The sequence below is a fragment of the Epinephelus moara genome, chromosome 22, assembly GCF_006386435.1.
Source record: "Epinephelus moara isolate mb chromosome 22, YSFRI_EMoa_1.0, whole genome shotgun sequence".
Lineage (NCBI taxonomy): Eukaryota > Metazoa > Chordata > Actinopteri > Perciformes > Serranidae > Epinephelus > Epinephelus moara.
In genome coordinates this window covers 34,733,715-34,745,239 of record NC_065527.1, presented here as the reverse complement: position 1 = coordinate 34,745,239, position 11,525 = coordinate 34,733,715, and the positions used below count along the sequence as shown (strand labels likewise).

General features: G+C 39.8%; 1 protein-coding gene across 1 annotated transcript; it reads right to left on the bottom strand.

Moving 5' to 3' along the window:
• Positions 1-7,731: 7,731 nt before the first annotated feature.
• Positions 7,732-9,653, bottom strand: LOC126383517 (putative nuclease HARBI1). Its single transcript, XM_050034047.1, has 3 exons — positions 9,581-9,653; positions 8,702-8,813; positions 7,732-8,598 (listed from the first exon to the last, which is right to left on the bottom strand). The coding sequence occupies exons 1-3, from the start codon at positions 9,644-9,646 to the stop codon at positions 8,228-8,230; spliced, it is 549 nt and encodes a 182-aa protein (XP_049890004.1). The 5' UTR covers positions 9,647-9,653; the 3' UTR covers positions 7,732-8,227.
• Positions 9,654-11,525: the final 1,872 nt, after the last annotated feature.

The following is an 11,525-nucleotide window of genomic DNA, read 5'->3' as shown; positions in this document are numbered from 1 at the left end:
TCAGTACTTCCTAAGAAGTCAGTCGAGTCAGTTGGATGAAGTCCAGCGGCAGGTAGAAAACCACAGTTCGCAGGATATCAGTAACACTGTCACTGAGGAGGAGGAGAAGGAGGGGTAGTAAGAGAGGATGCAGGTGACACTGAGGTCAGTATGCCAGACAGAGAGAGAACCATGGAGCAAAAGGTTAGAGTTAGATGGCCTAGGGCAAATGACAGTAAAGAATGGGAGATAGTTAATAGAGATTTGTCAGTAATCTTAAGTAGGCTTAGAGGAAATGCAATAGAAAGGTTAGAAAAGATGGGAGATATAATTTATTCATATGGTGCAGAGAGGTTTGGGGTGCATGAGAGAAAGAGGAGTGAGAGGGTAGAGTCAGGTAAGTCTAGGTGGCAAAGAGAAATAGAGAAGTTAGTTAAGGAAAGGAGACAGTTAAGAAAGCAGTGGAAAAAGACTACAGAAGAAGAAAGGGAGGGAATTAATGTGTTGCAAGAGGAGTTGAGAAGCAGTTCTTAGAAGGGCAGAGCATCTCAGGAAAAAGAGGAGGAAGAAGGAACATGTAAGGACAGCTTTTTTCAGGGACCCTTTTAAGCCAGGAAAAGGGAGGGAAGCTCAAAGCAGAAAGGTTAGAGGTTGAAGAATATTTGAGAAATACATATTCAGATTTAGAGAAGAATAGGATAGTAGGTTTCCCAGCGGATATCCCTCCATTAGGAGGGATAGAGCATGAGATGGATGTCAGGCCACCTAGGTGGAAGGAAGTTCAGGAGGTGGTCAGGCGTGCAAAGGCTTCTTCGGCCCCAGGGCCTAATGTAGTCCCCTACTGAATTTATAAATGTGCACCTGATATCCTTAAATTTTTGTGGAAACAGCTAAGAATAGTTTGGGAGAAACAAATTATCCAAAGAGCATGGTGTAGGGCAGGGGGTGTCCTCATTCTTAAGGAGAAGGAGTCTGTGGACCTTAGCCAATTCCGGATGATTTCTCTCTTGAATGTAGAAGGGAAGATTTTCTTAAGTGTAGTAGTGCAGAGATTTGCTAGCTACTTAGAAAGGAATAGCTTAATAGATACTATGGTGCAGAAGGCAGGAATACCAGGTTTTGCAGGGTGTTTAGAGCATACTAGCATGATCTGGCACCAGATTCAGGCAGTGAAGATTAAAAAAAGGGACCTGCATGTAATATTTTTAGATCTTGCAAATGTGTTTGGTTCAGTACCGCATAGCCTCATTTGGAGTGCGTTTGACTACTTCAAAGTGCCACAGGTAGTTGTTAACTTAGTGAAAGCATATTTTCAGGATATTAGGTTGTGTCTAAGTACGGCAGGTTTCACAACAGGTTGGCAGAGGCTAGAAATAGGCATCATGGCAGGGTGTACAATTTCTCCATTAGCATTTACTATGGCGATGGAAGTAATCATCAGGGCTTCTAAGTGGGTGGTAGGTGGGGAGAGATGGCAGAACGGGTTGCATCTTCCACCAGTTAGGGCTTACATGGATGACATGACACTGGTGACCACAACAATGCCATGTACAAAGAGGCTACTAGAGAAGGTAAATAAGAACCTCAAGTGGGCCAGCATGAAGATCAAGCCTAGTAAATCTAGAAGCATCTCGATACGTAGAGGGAAGTTAAGTGATAGGAAGTTTGTCATAGATGATGAGGAAATCCCAACAATTAGGGAAAAGTCAGTAAAGAGCTTAGGTAGGTGGTACAATGTGGAGTTGAATGATGAGGAACAGGTGGTGAAATTTAGAAAAGATGTGGCAGAAGGATTGGATAGAATAGATAAATCAGAACTTCCAGGAAAGTTGAAGTTGTGGTGTTTGCAATTTGGGCTATATCCTAGGTTAATGTGGCCATTGTCAATTTATGAAATTCCAATATCCGTTGTGGAGAGAATTGAAAGGTCGGTTAGCTCCTATATTAGGAAGTGGTTGGGCGCTCCTAGGTGCCTAAGTAGTGTTGCATTGTATGGAAAAGGGATACTTCAGCTGCCAGTATCTAGTTTAACAGAGGAATTTAAATGTACCAAGGTCAGGACAGAGCTCTTGTTATCTGGGAGTAAGGACGTGGTAGTTAGGAGTGTGGTTCCAAATCCAACCAAGGGGAGGAAGTGGAACCCAAGATCGGCAGTTCAGGAGGCAGAGGTAGCTCTTAGGCATGCAGAGATTGTAGGTAATGTTCAGTTTGGCCGGGGAGGCCTGGGGCTTGGCTCAGGCAAACCGGTATGGAATAAAGCAGGTCTCAAAGATAAAAGAAAGCTGGTCGTGGAAAAGATACATAGACAGGAGGAGATATTGAGGGGTGCAAAGGTAGCGGCCCAGGCTAAACAGGGACAGTGGTTGAATTGGGAAAGTGTAGAGAAGAGGAAGCTTAGTTGGAGGGACCTGTGGAGTATGGAGGAGAATCGTATTAGATTCCTGGTAGGGGCTACATACGAGGTGTTACCAACCCCCCAGAACCTAAAACTGTGGGTAAATGGGGACCCATCATGCCCATTGTCTTCAGGTACCGCAACCTTAAAGCATATTTTGTTAGGCTGTAAAGTTAGCTTGTCACAAGGCCGATATGCATGGCGACATAACCAGGTGTTGAAATGTTTAGCTGCAGGCATCGAAGGGAAACAAAGACAGGTAAATTCAGAAGGTGTAAAGAATAGGAATTTAGCAATTCAGTTTGTCCGTGAGGGGGAGAAATACAGAAGGGATAAGTTAGTAAGGAGGCAAGGGTGTGGCCGCCTAGAAGGTGCTTGTCATTGGGAAATGCAAGTAGATTTAGGGAGAAAGCTTGTTGTTCCTTGGGAAATGCAAGTAGATTTAGGGAGAAAGCTTGTTGTTCCCCAGGAAATAGTTTGTACCAATCAGAGTTGTGGTCAGTGAGTCAACGGATAGTTTATTTCATTGAGCTGACAGTTCCTTGGGAAGACTCAGTGGAAGAAGCCTATGAAAGAAAAAAGCTTAAGTATTTTATTTTTCTCTCTCATGTTGTATGTCTTGTCTTCCTGTTTTATTTTGTGATCACTCACCACTGTCTCTGTTCCAGGTTCCTGTCTGCCCTGCCCCCTCCCTGTCTGTGTGCACCTGATCCCTGATTGTGTCTCCCACACCTGTGTCTAATCACTCCCCATCAGTCCTGCATATATTCCCCCTTGTGTCTTGTCTCATCGCCAGTTCGTTCATGTTCACAGCTCACGTTCCAGCATTTTTCTACAGCCTCAGTCATAGCTTTATTGTGTTTGAACCTTTCCTGTTTTTTGACCTTGCCTTTTACCTCACGTCGTGGATACCTTTGCCTGGTTTGTCTGCTTCCTCGTGTACCAACCCCTGCCTGGAATAAACCTTGTTTTGCTGCTTTTAACCGGTCTGAGTCGTGCATTTGAGTCCTGCCCTTTCTGTGCTAAGTTCATGACACTTTCCATCCCTTGTGTCATTTTTTGAATGAACGTGGTATTACTGCTTTTTCAACATTTAGTTTTACCTTTGGTTTTACCCATATCGAGTAAAATACTGTGGGCGAGGGCACGCATGCAAAGATATTTTTATATTGTATCTCAGCGAGCTGCGGCGTGGATGTTATGCATGTGCCCTATAGAGGGTGCCCGAACAATGCGTCCAAATTCACATCTGTTCTTCTCTATGGATTTTCTCCGCAGCAAGAAGCCACGCATATCACGTGAAACAGCGGAACCGTAGCTTTCCAACAAGACCAAGCACTTATCCAGTGTTTTCACAGCGAAAAAAAATGATAAAGTTACACTAAAATTATGTATAACAAAGCTTTCATACAGCTTTGCACACACATTACTCTTGGATGGATTACTCACGAATGCAGGGTCGCACAGAAATGCCACGCATATCACATGAAAGTGCAGGACTGGAGCTTTCTGGTGATACCAAACACATCATTGTGCTGCCATCTCATCACGCTATAAATATAGATCAATTGTCTACAAAATAAAAACCTGACGAATTTCTTTACAATCCATTATACAGATCTTGTTATCAGTCACTTCATATAGTGAGGAATAATATTATTAGGCTACTATTATCTTAGATGTAAATATTGCATGTTTCTTTCAAATAAAACACATTTTTGACTTGTGAATGAGTCAATGGAATTTCTTGCAATAATGAAAAAATACTGGCAATTATGTTCGCCTGGCACAAACCACATGTTTTGGACAACTGTGAAGTGATAGAATGTCCCACCCACGTTTCTTATATTGCCAGATTCCAGAGAGTCTCCCCTCTTCATATGTGGCAGAATATGTCTACTTCCAACTTGCTATGGTGACATATATGTAAAAATGTAAGATTTTAGTAACACAGATTTTCTTTTTTTCATTGATATAAAAATTAATATAAAATACAGACATATAGAAGGACATGCGGTGATGTACAATATTGTAATTTATTTATTGTATTTATTCAACAGCATTTTAAATATTGATTATCTGATATGAATTGTATACCTGATGTCTGAAGTGCGGCTGAATAAAATGTTCCTCTTAACATCTGACAGATTTGATCCCATTTATATTGGCGAGGATAGACTAAATGAGAAACTGCTGTCAGTATAATCCAGTACAGTTCAACAGCACCACAATCTACAACTCAACACTTCAATATAATGTTAGACTTAATACAACATTAAACAGCTTTTGTTTTTTTCTAGGTGTACCAAGTAAACTGTCAAGTCTCCATAAAAATGTAGACAGAAAGCATAATGATGAGACAAATTCAATGATGGACAATAACTAAGTATATTTACACAAGTAGCTACTGTACTTAAATACAAATTTGATGTACTTGTACTTTGGGTATTTCCATTTTGTGCTACTTTATACTTAAAGGGAAATACTGTACATTCTACTCAAGCTACATGTATTTGATAGCTATAGTTACTTTTCAGATAGTTTGTTTTATATGTTGTAAGTTTCATATTTACAAGTTGATGTGGGTTGTTATAGATTAGACTAGCATAATAGTGAAAGGTGTTAAAATTAGTTCTACCATGACAACATTTAAATGCTGCTTACATGTAGCCTACGTGTAAATTGATCAATTAATACTCAATACTTATTCATGCATATGATGATTACAACACTTGAAATTGGGTCACTATGCATAATGAGTACTTTTAACTTTTCATTTTAAGTAGGCCTACATTTTGCTGACAATACCCATATACTTTTACTCAAGTCAGATTTGGTATGCAGCACTTTTACTTGTGACTGAGTTTTTGTTCTTTGTTGTGATATTACTACGTTTTCTGGGTACTTTGTCCACAACTGGACAAACATATCAAACAATAGAGACATGCAAGCATAGCATGTCCTCATCCTCATTCTCCGCTGTCTTTCTCGCATCTGCCTCCTCAGCTGGGCAGCCTTCTCCTCAGCCTGCAGGTACAGCAATACTGCTGCAAAAACTGCACCAAGACGCCTTCTCCGATCCATGTCCGTTATTGATTTTTGATTTCCAACTCGCCAGTGCTCACGATCACAATAAACACCAACTGCCCTCAAGTTCGCTGCCAAGTCCGAACTTGCCAAGTCCACAAATTCGAACTGCTGAACTTGAGTACTGAGAAACTCCTATTGTCTCATTTCTCGAAACATATCGTTTCTTCTGTCTTCGCGTCTCATCCTCGCATCTCTCCCCGTGTCCTACGAGGGCGGAGCTAAGACACAAGGAAGAGACGCAAGTGAGGGAAACATGGATGCGAGAATTGGTTTTGGGATGAACACAATGTCTTAAGAGGTACCAGGAACATATCCTGAATGTTTCATGTAAACTGACCACTAGGAGGCACCACAACTGTAGAAAAATGAGCGTGGGATAATACTCATTAGACTAGAAATCAGAGATTGTTTGTCCAATCATTACAGAACTTGCAGGGCATGTTAAATAGTAATTATATTATTTCTATATTTTTGATTGTTTTTCATTTGACGATTATATTCAGTATATGTGTTTTTTTGTACAGCTGTCAATGATTATACTAATTGTTATTTGGGAATTGGGGGTATTTAAAAGGGCACCTCTGCTCACATTTTTTAGTCTGAAGAAGAGCCTGAGGGCTCAAAACTGTGGTGAGCATGGACTTTTGGCTTTTATTTTATGAACATTTCCGGAGTCTACTTCCTGTGTGGGTTGTCTGCTGCTGTGCTTACCTGTCTCCAGAGGCTTCTCCCCTCCCCCGCCCTGCACTGAGGCTGAGTGCGCACACCTGAGAGTCATCTGCAATCAACGGGCTTTAAGACTGCCACCGACTCTAGCCTCAGCGCCAGAGTATATGCGACTGCACGCAGTGGTATCTCGGCTCCTCTGTTCCTCCAGTGATTTGAGTAATCTTGCAAGTTTGATTGTGTTTTTGCTCTTTGAGTGTTTAACCCTCGTTCTCCTACCCCTTTTTTTCCAGTGTCTCCCTCCGTGCCTCACAGCAGCCCACAGCCCAGCACTCTCACCAGGTTATCTCACTCTGCACCTGGACTCCGGATCTCCTTTGTTCTCTGCATCATTCTGGCACAATAAAACTGTTAAACCTTTTCCCTCAGTCTGTCTGCATTTTGGGTCCATAACCTCGCTGCCACCACAAAAACATCACCTCTATAATAAATGGCATTTTGACAGGAGCTTTACTTGGTGTGCGGATCTTATGTTGTCTAAATAATAATTATGAACCACATGTGTGAAATTATTTTGAATTGGGTCAATAGGGGGCACCACCAGTTCCAAACAGATGCAATTCGAAAATTTGGCCATAAATCAATGAGGGTTTGTTCAAATGTCATCAAACTCGTGGAATTTTTTTAACTAAGCCATTAAAGCATGTCCCCAAAATGTTTTTGTAGTTGACCAATAGGAAGCGAGAGTGTTTCCAAAGAAGAGTGTGGCCCTGTAGAAATTTGGATGTAAATGAATGAGTATATCTGTCTGATTGTCATAAAACCTGTTGTTAAATAAAGTTCTTTGTGATGTGTCTTTTCCACGCCTTTAACCTTTTTGTTTTTACAACTTTAATAAGTGCATGGACCACCAACCACTAAGAAATCAGACTTTTATTGGGTCTTAAATTTATAGGGGTCAAGTCATCTTTTTGATTATTATATTTTATTCTAGTTAATATTTTTCTCTTTGTGTTTTTAAAAATTCTAAAACATTTCTTTGCCATAAAACTTTGAATTGCAGCTGTGTTTGAAAGGCTCTCTGACAGTTTATTTTATTTTATTCTATTCATTATTATTACTATTACTATTATTATTATTGTTGTTTTTATTATTATCATTATTATTATTATTTTCACACCGGGGCCTATTGCAGAAAACTAGGATAAGGGATTAAGCAGGGATATCTTGGTTATTCTGGCTCAATTTATCCGTGATCCGGTTGCACAAAAGCGGGATAGTGGACAGCGGGATATGTTATGACATAAGTTACCATGGAGATTTATTCTGTGGAGCTAGCCTGCTCCAGACCAGGCTAAGTTCCAGGATCTATTTAATCTCATCCCTTATCTCAGTCAGCAGTCACCACAAACGGAAACCAATAGTTATTCCACTGCCCACTGCACGTTGTTATCACATTCAACCAGACCCACTGTCATTATTTTAACATTTGTGATCATTAATTGCAATCATTTTAGATAAATTATGATTTTAGATGATTTTGCAATCATTAGATAATTTACAGTTTCCCATAGACTATATAAAACACACATCCCATATAAATATAAATACACATCAAAGAGTAACATGATGTTCCTTTATTGAATAAGGATAAATCAAAGCAAGTAAACCATCAGCTCCTTTCAAAACTGAAGTCACACAGTGATTCTACAAGATAGAAAGCACGGAATCAAAGGATATTATACAACACAAGAATAAATACACATTCAAAGGTCTGTATATGATACACCCCGCATGTCTGCACACTGAAATAAATGCAGGACAAATCCATACACAACAAATGAGCAGACAAATGAATGGATGCAGTAGCCTCCCTGCAAGCTTGTATACACACAGTATACAGCACAAACAACATAAGAGGCCAAATTAATTTAAACTGAATAAAAAAAAACCACAAATTCCTCTGCCAATGCAGGCCATATTTAACTGAAATTCACAGCATGCGTCTCTGCCACTCCAGGACATATTTAACTGAAATTCACAGCATGCGTCTCTGCCACTGCATGACATATTTAACTTAAATTTAAAGCATGCATGTTAACTAAAATAATTTAACACATATTGGTCCCTGACCAGCCGACCACTGTCGTCATCAGGGAAGATGGCAGGATTGTCCCAGTCCATGTGTGATGGCACTCTGGGGGCCCTCTCCTTCCTCAGGCAGGCCACATTGTGGAGGACAGCACAGGCCACAGTGATGTCACATGCCCTCAAAGGGCTGAACCTTAAGTGGTTAAGACAGTGAAAGTATGCCTTCAGGAGGCCAAAGGTCATTTCGATCCTGGCCCTTGTCCTGGCATGGGCATGATTATAGGCCTGCTGTGCTTCCTGAGGGTCTGTGTATGGTGTGAGGAGAAAAGGCTGGCAGGCATACCCTCTGTCCCCCAGCAACACACCAGAGAATTCACCTGTCAATACAAAATCTCATCATCACAACCTCATAAATAGAGTGACATTCTTGACACAGCCATGATGTAAAAAGTGGTTATTAACAGAGGTTGTGTGGCTCACCTTGTGATAGGCGCTGATAGATTCCAGAGGTCCGAAAGACTCGGGAGTCATGGACCGAGCCGGGCCACTTTGCCACAACATTGCTGATCAGATAGTCAACATTGCAGACCATCTGAAATTATAAGGTGAAGACTATTAAACCAATCAATGCACATCACAAGCAATGCACAGTGTTCATTAATCGACAATATCAAATATATATATATATATACATATATAATCCCCCGATTTTGTGAATAGGAAATCCTTTCACAGCATTAATGTTCAGGTGAACATGACGTTTTGATATTGATTAATGAACACTGTGCATTGCTTGTGATGTGCATTAATTGGTTTAATAGTCTTCATCTTTTAATTTCAGATGGTCTGCAATGCTGACTATCTGATCATAAGAATATATATATATATATATATATATATATATATATTCTTATGATCAATCAGCATACACACAAACACACACACACACACACACACACACACACACAAAATTGCATACATATAATGAAACAGCAGAGGAGCATGGAGCATGAGGAGCTAAGATAAGGTAATTTAAGATAAGAGGATTTATCCCAAAGGGAAATTCAATTACGTCAGTGAGCTCATCTATTTATCAAAGAGTTATACAGTCTGATGGAGTTACATTTACACAATTTCACTCACATCTGCAGTCAATTTCACTTACAATTTCAACTGATTCATAATCAGAGTACAACTACGTTTTCGGAGATGTTAATTAACTATTTGGATTGTAATGTGATGGAGCAGTGAGTGTGTATTTGTGCAATACTTGCGCATTCAGGCGGTCTGCAACTTTGCTTTCTCTCGTTGTTTTATTACTGTGGCGGTGTTGCCTTTCTTTATGATTTGATCCTTTACCTCTTCGTAAGCCTCCATGAGGATTTCTGCCTCCGACGGGGAAAAGTACGCCGCTCTTGTTGCCATGGTGAATCGGTGAGTCTGTGATCGATGGCGGGATCTATTAGAGGAAGCCGCGTGCGCGCACTGATCCAGGATTGGTTTCACCTGGCTTGATGAATCCGTGTCTGCTCATCCTGGCTTGGTCTTTGTGCAACTAATTAAGCCTGGGCGTTCTTGTTTTGGATTCGTTGAACCCAGCTCAGTCATTTTTCCTGGATGTCTGAATCCTACTTTTGTGCAACGGGCCCCAGCACTTTGGCATGCAAAAAGAAATCTTTGAAGAGATGCCCTTTTTGCTACTTGAGCCACCTGCTCTGCAAAATGTGTGTGCATGGCACTGGTTTTAAGTTTTGCATGTTTTACAAAGAACATTTTGATTGTGATTCTGCTTAAGCTTATGTTTTATATTTTGTTAGAAGCTGCCATACAGTCTTCCTATGTTGGGCTTTGAGATGTGCTTGTCATCAGTGCTATAGGCTATTGTAAAGTAAGAAGACATTTAACAAATGTTCTGATTTGGAGGTGTCTAAGCATTTGTACACTCAAAAAAGATCAAAACATAAAAGACAACACACACGCACTAAAATCATATGCTAGAGAAAAAGGTGGACATTTAGAGTTATTGAATTTGCACAAAGAAGATTTGTGTGTGTGTGTGTGTGTGTGTGTGTGTGTTTCTTTAAGGTCAGCTACTTTGTAATTAGCACACTGGTCTGAATGTGTTTTATATGCTACATAAAGGTTATTTGTTTCCACCTAGTGGCTGAATTGGCCCACTGCAGGCAGACTGCTCACCAACTCCCTCACTTTCCTTTGATGACCTGGATTTCCTGTATGGAAAGTACTGCATAGAGCCACAGTAGAGTAATTCATCATCACATAAACTCAAAATATTCATATACTTTAAATCATACATCATCACAAGGTATAATGTGTATATTTCACAAAAGCATTTGCTCAGATAAGAAATATCTACAATAAATAAATAAATAAATAAACAATTTAAAAAAAAAGCTAAAAAAAAAAAAAAAAAAGGCTGTTTGTAAAGTTTATGTTTGGAGATTTACCATCCATTAATCAATCCATCAATTTTTTACCCAAGGCCATCAAAACACCAGGGATAAAATGTTTTTTCTTTCTTTCTTTTTTTTCTTAACTTTCTAAGTAATTAGTGCCATAACTGAACTAAAATTGCACACAGAGAAAAAGTAAAGAAATCAAACTGACTGTAAAAAAAAAAATATGAAAAGTTGAGAGCATGAGAGAGACATGGACCCGTTAAAGGGTTTTTTTGGGGAGTTTTTCCTTATCCGCTGTGAGGGTCCTAAGGACAGAGGGATGTCGTATGCTGTAAAGCCCTGTGAGGCAAATTGTGATTTGTGATATTGGGCTTTATAAATAAAATTGATTGATTGATGGATCAGGAGAGACACTGCTTATGCATCAAAGGAAATTTGAATTAGAATTATTTAGTTGAATATTTTTTTTATGCCTTATATATAGTTTATGGAGGTAAGCATATGTTTTATATTTTATAACATATTTTGTTATAGATTACAACTGCCTATTTTAAAAAAAACAGTAAAGAGAGCATGATGGAGAAGTCTTTGCCTTTTCGAATGCGTATAAAGCACATGGCACCATTGTGAATTACATGCAAGTTTTTCTTTGATCACAGGCATATTTCTGTTACTCACAAGGGCCTGTTTTCTTTCTACCATATAGTTGGAGGGCCCAATCTCTATGGGCCCCCTTATCCCATGGGCCCCAGCGTAACTGCCCTGCCTGCACTGTCTATATCTACGCCCCTGCAACCATGTAAAAATAGCTTGCATTAAAGGTCCTTTCTGCATTGAAAATGCTCCCCCCTCTATGACCCACCAACAATTAGAGGAAACAGCAC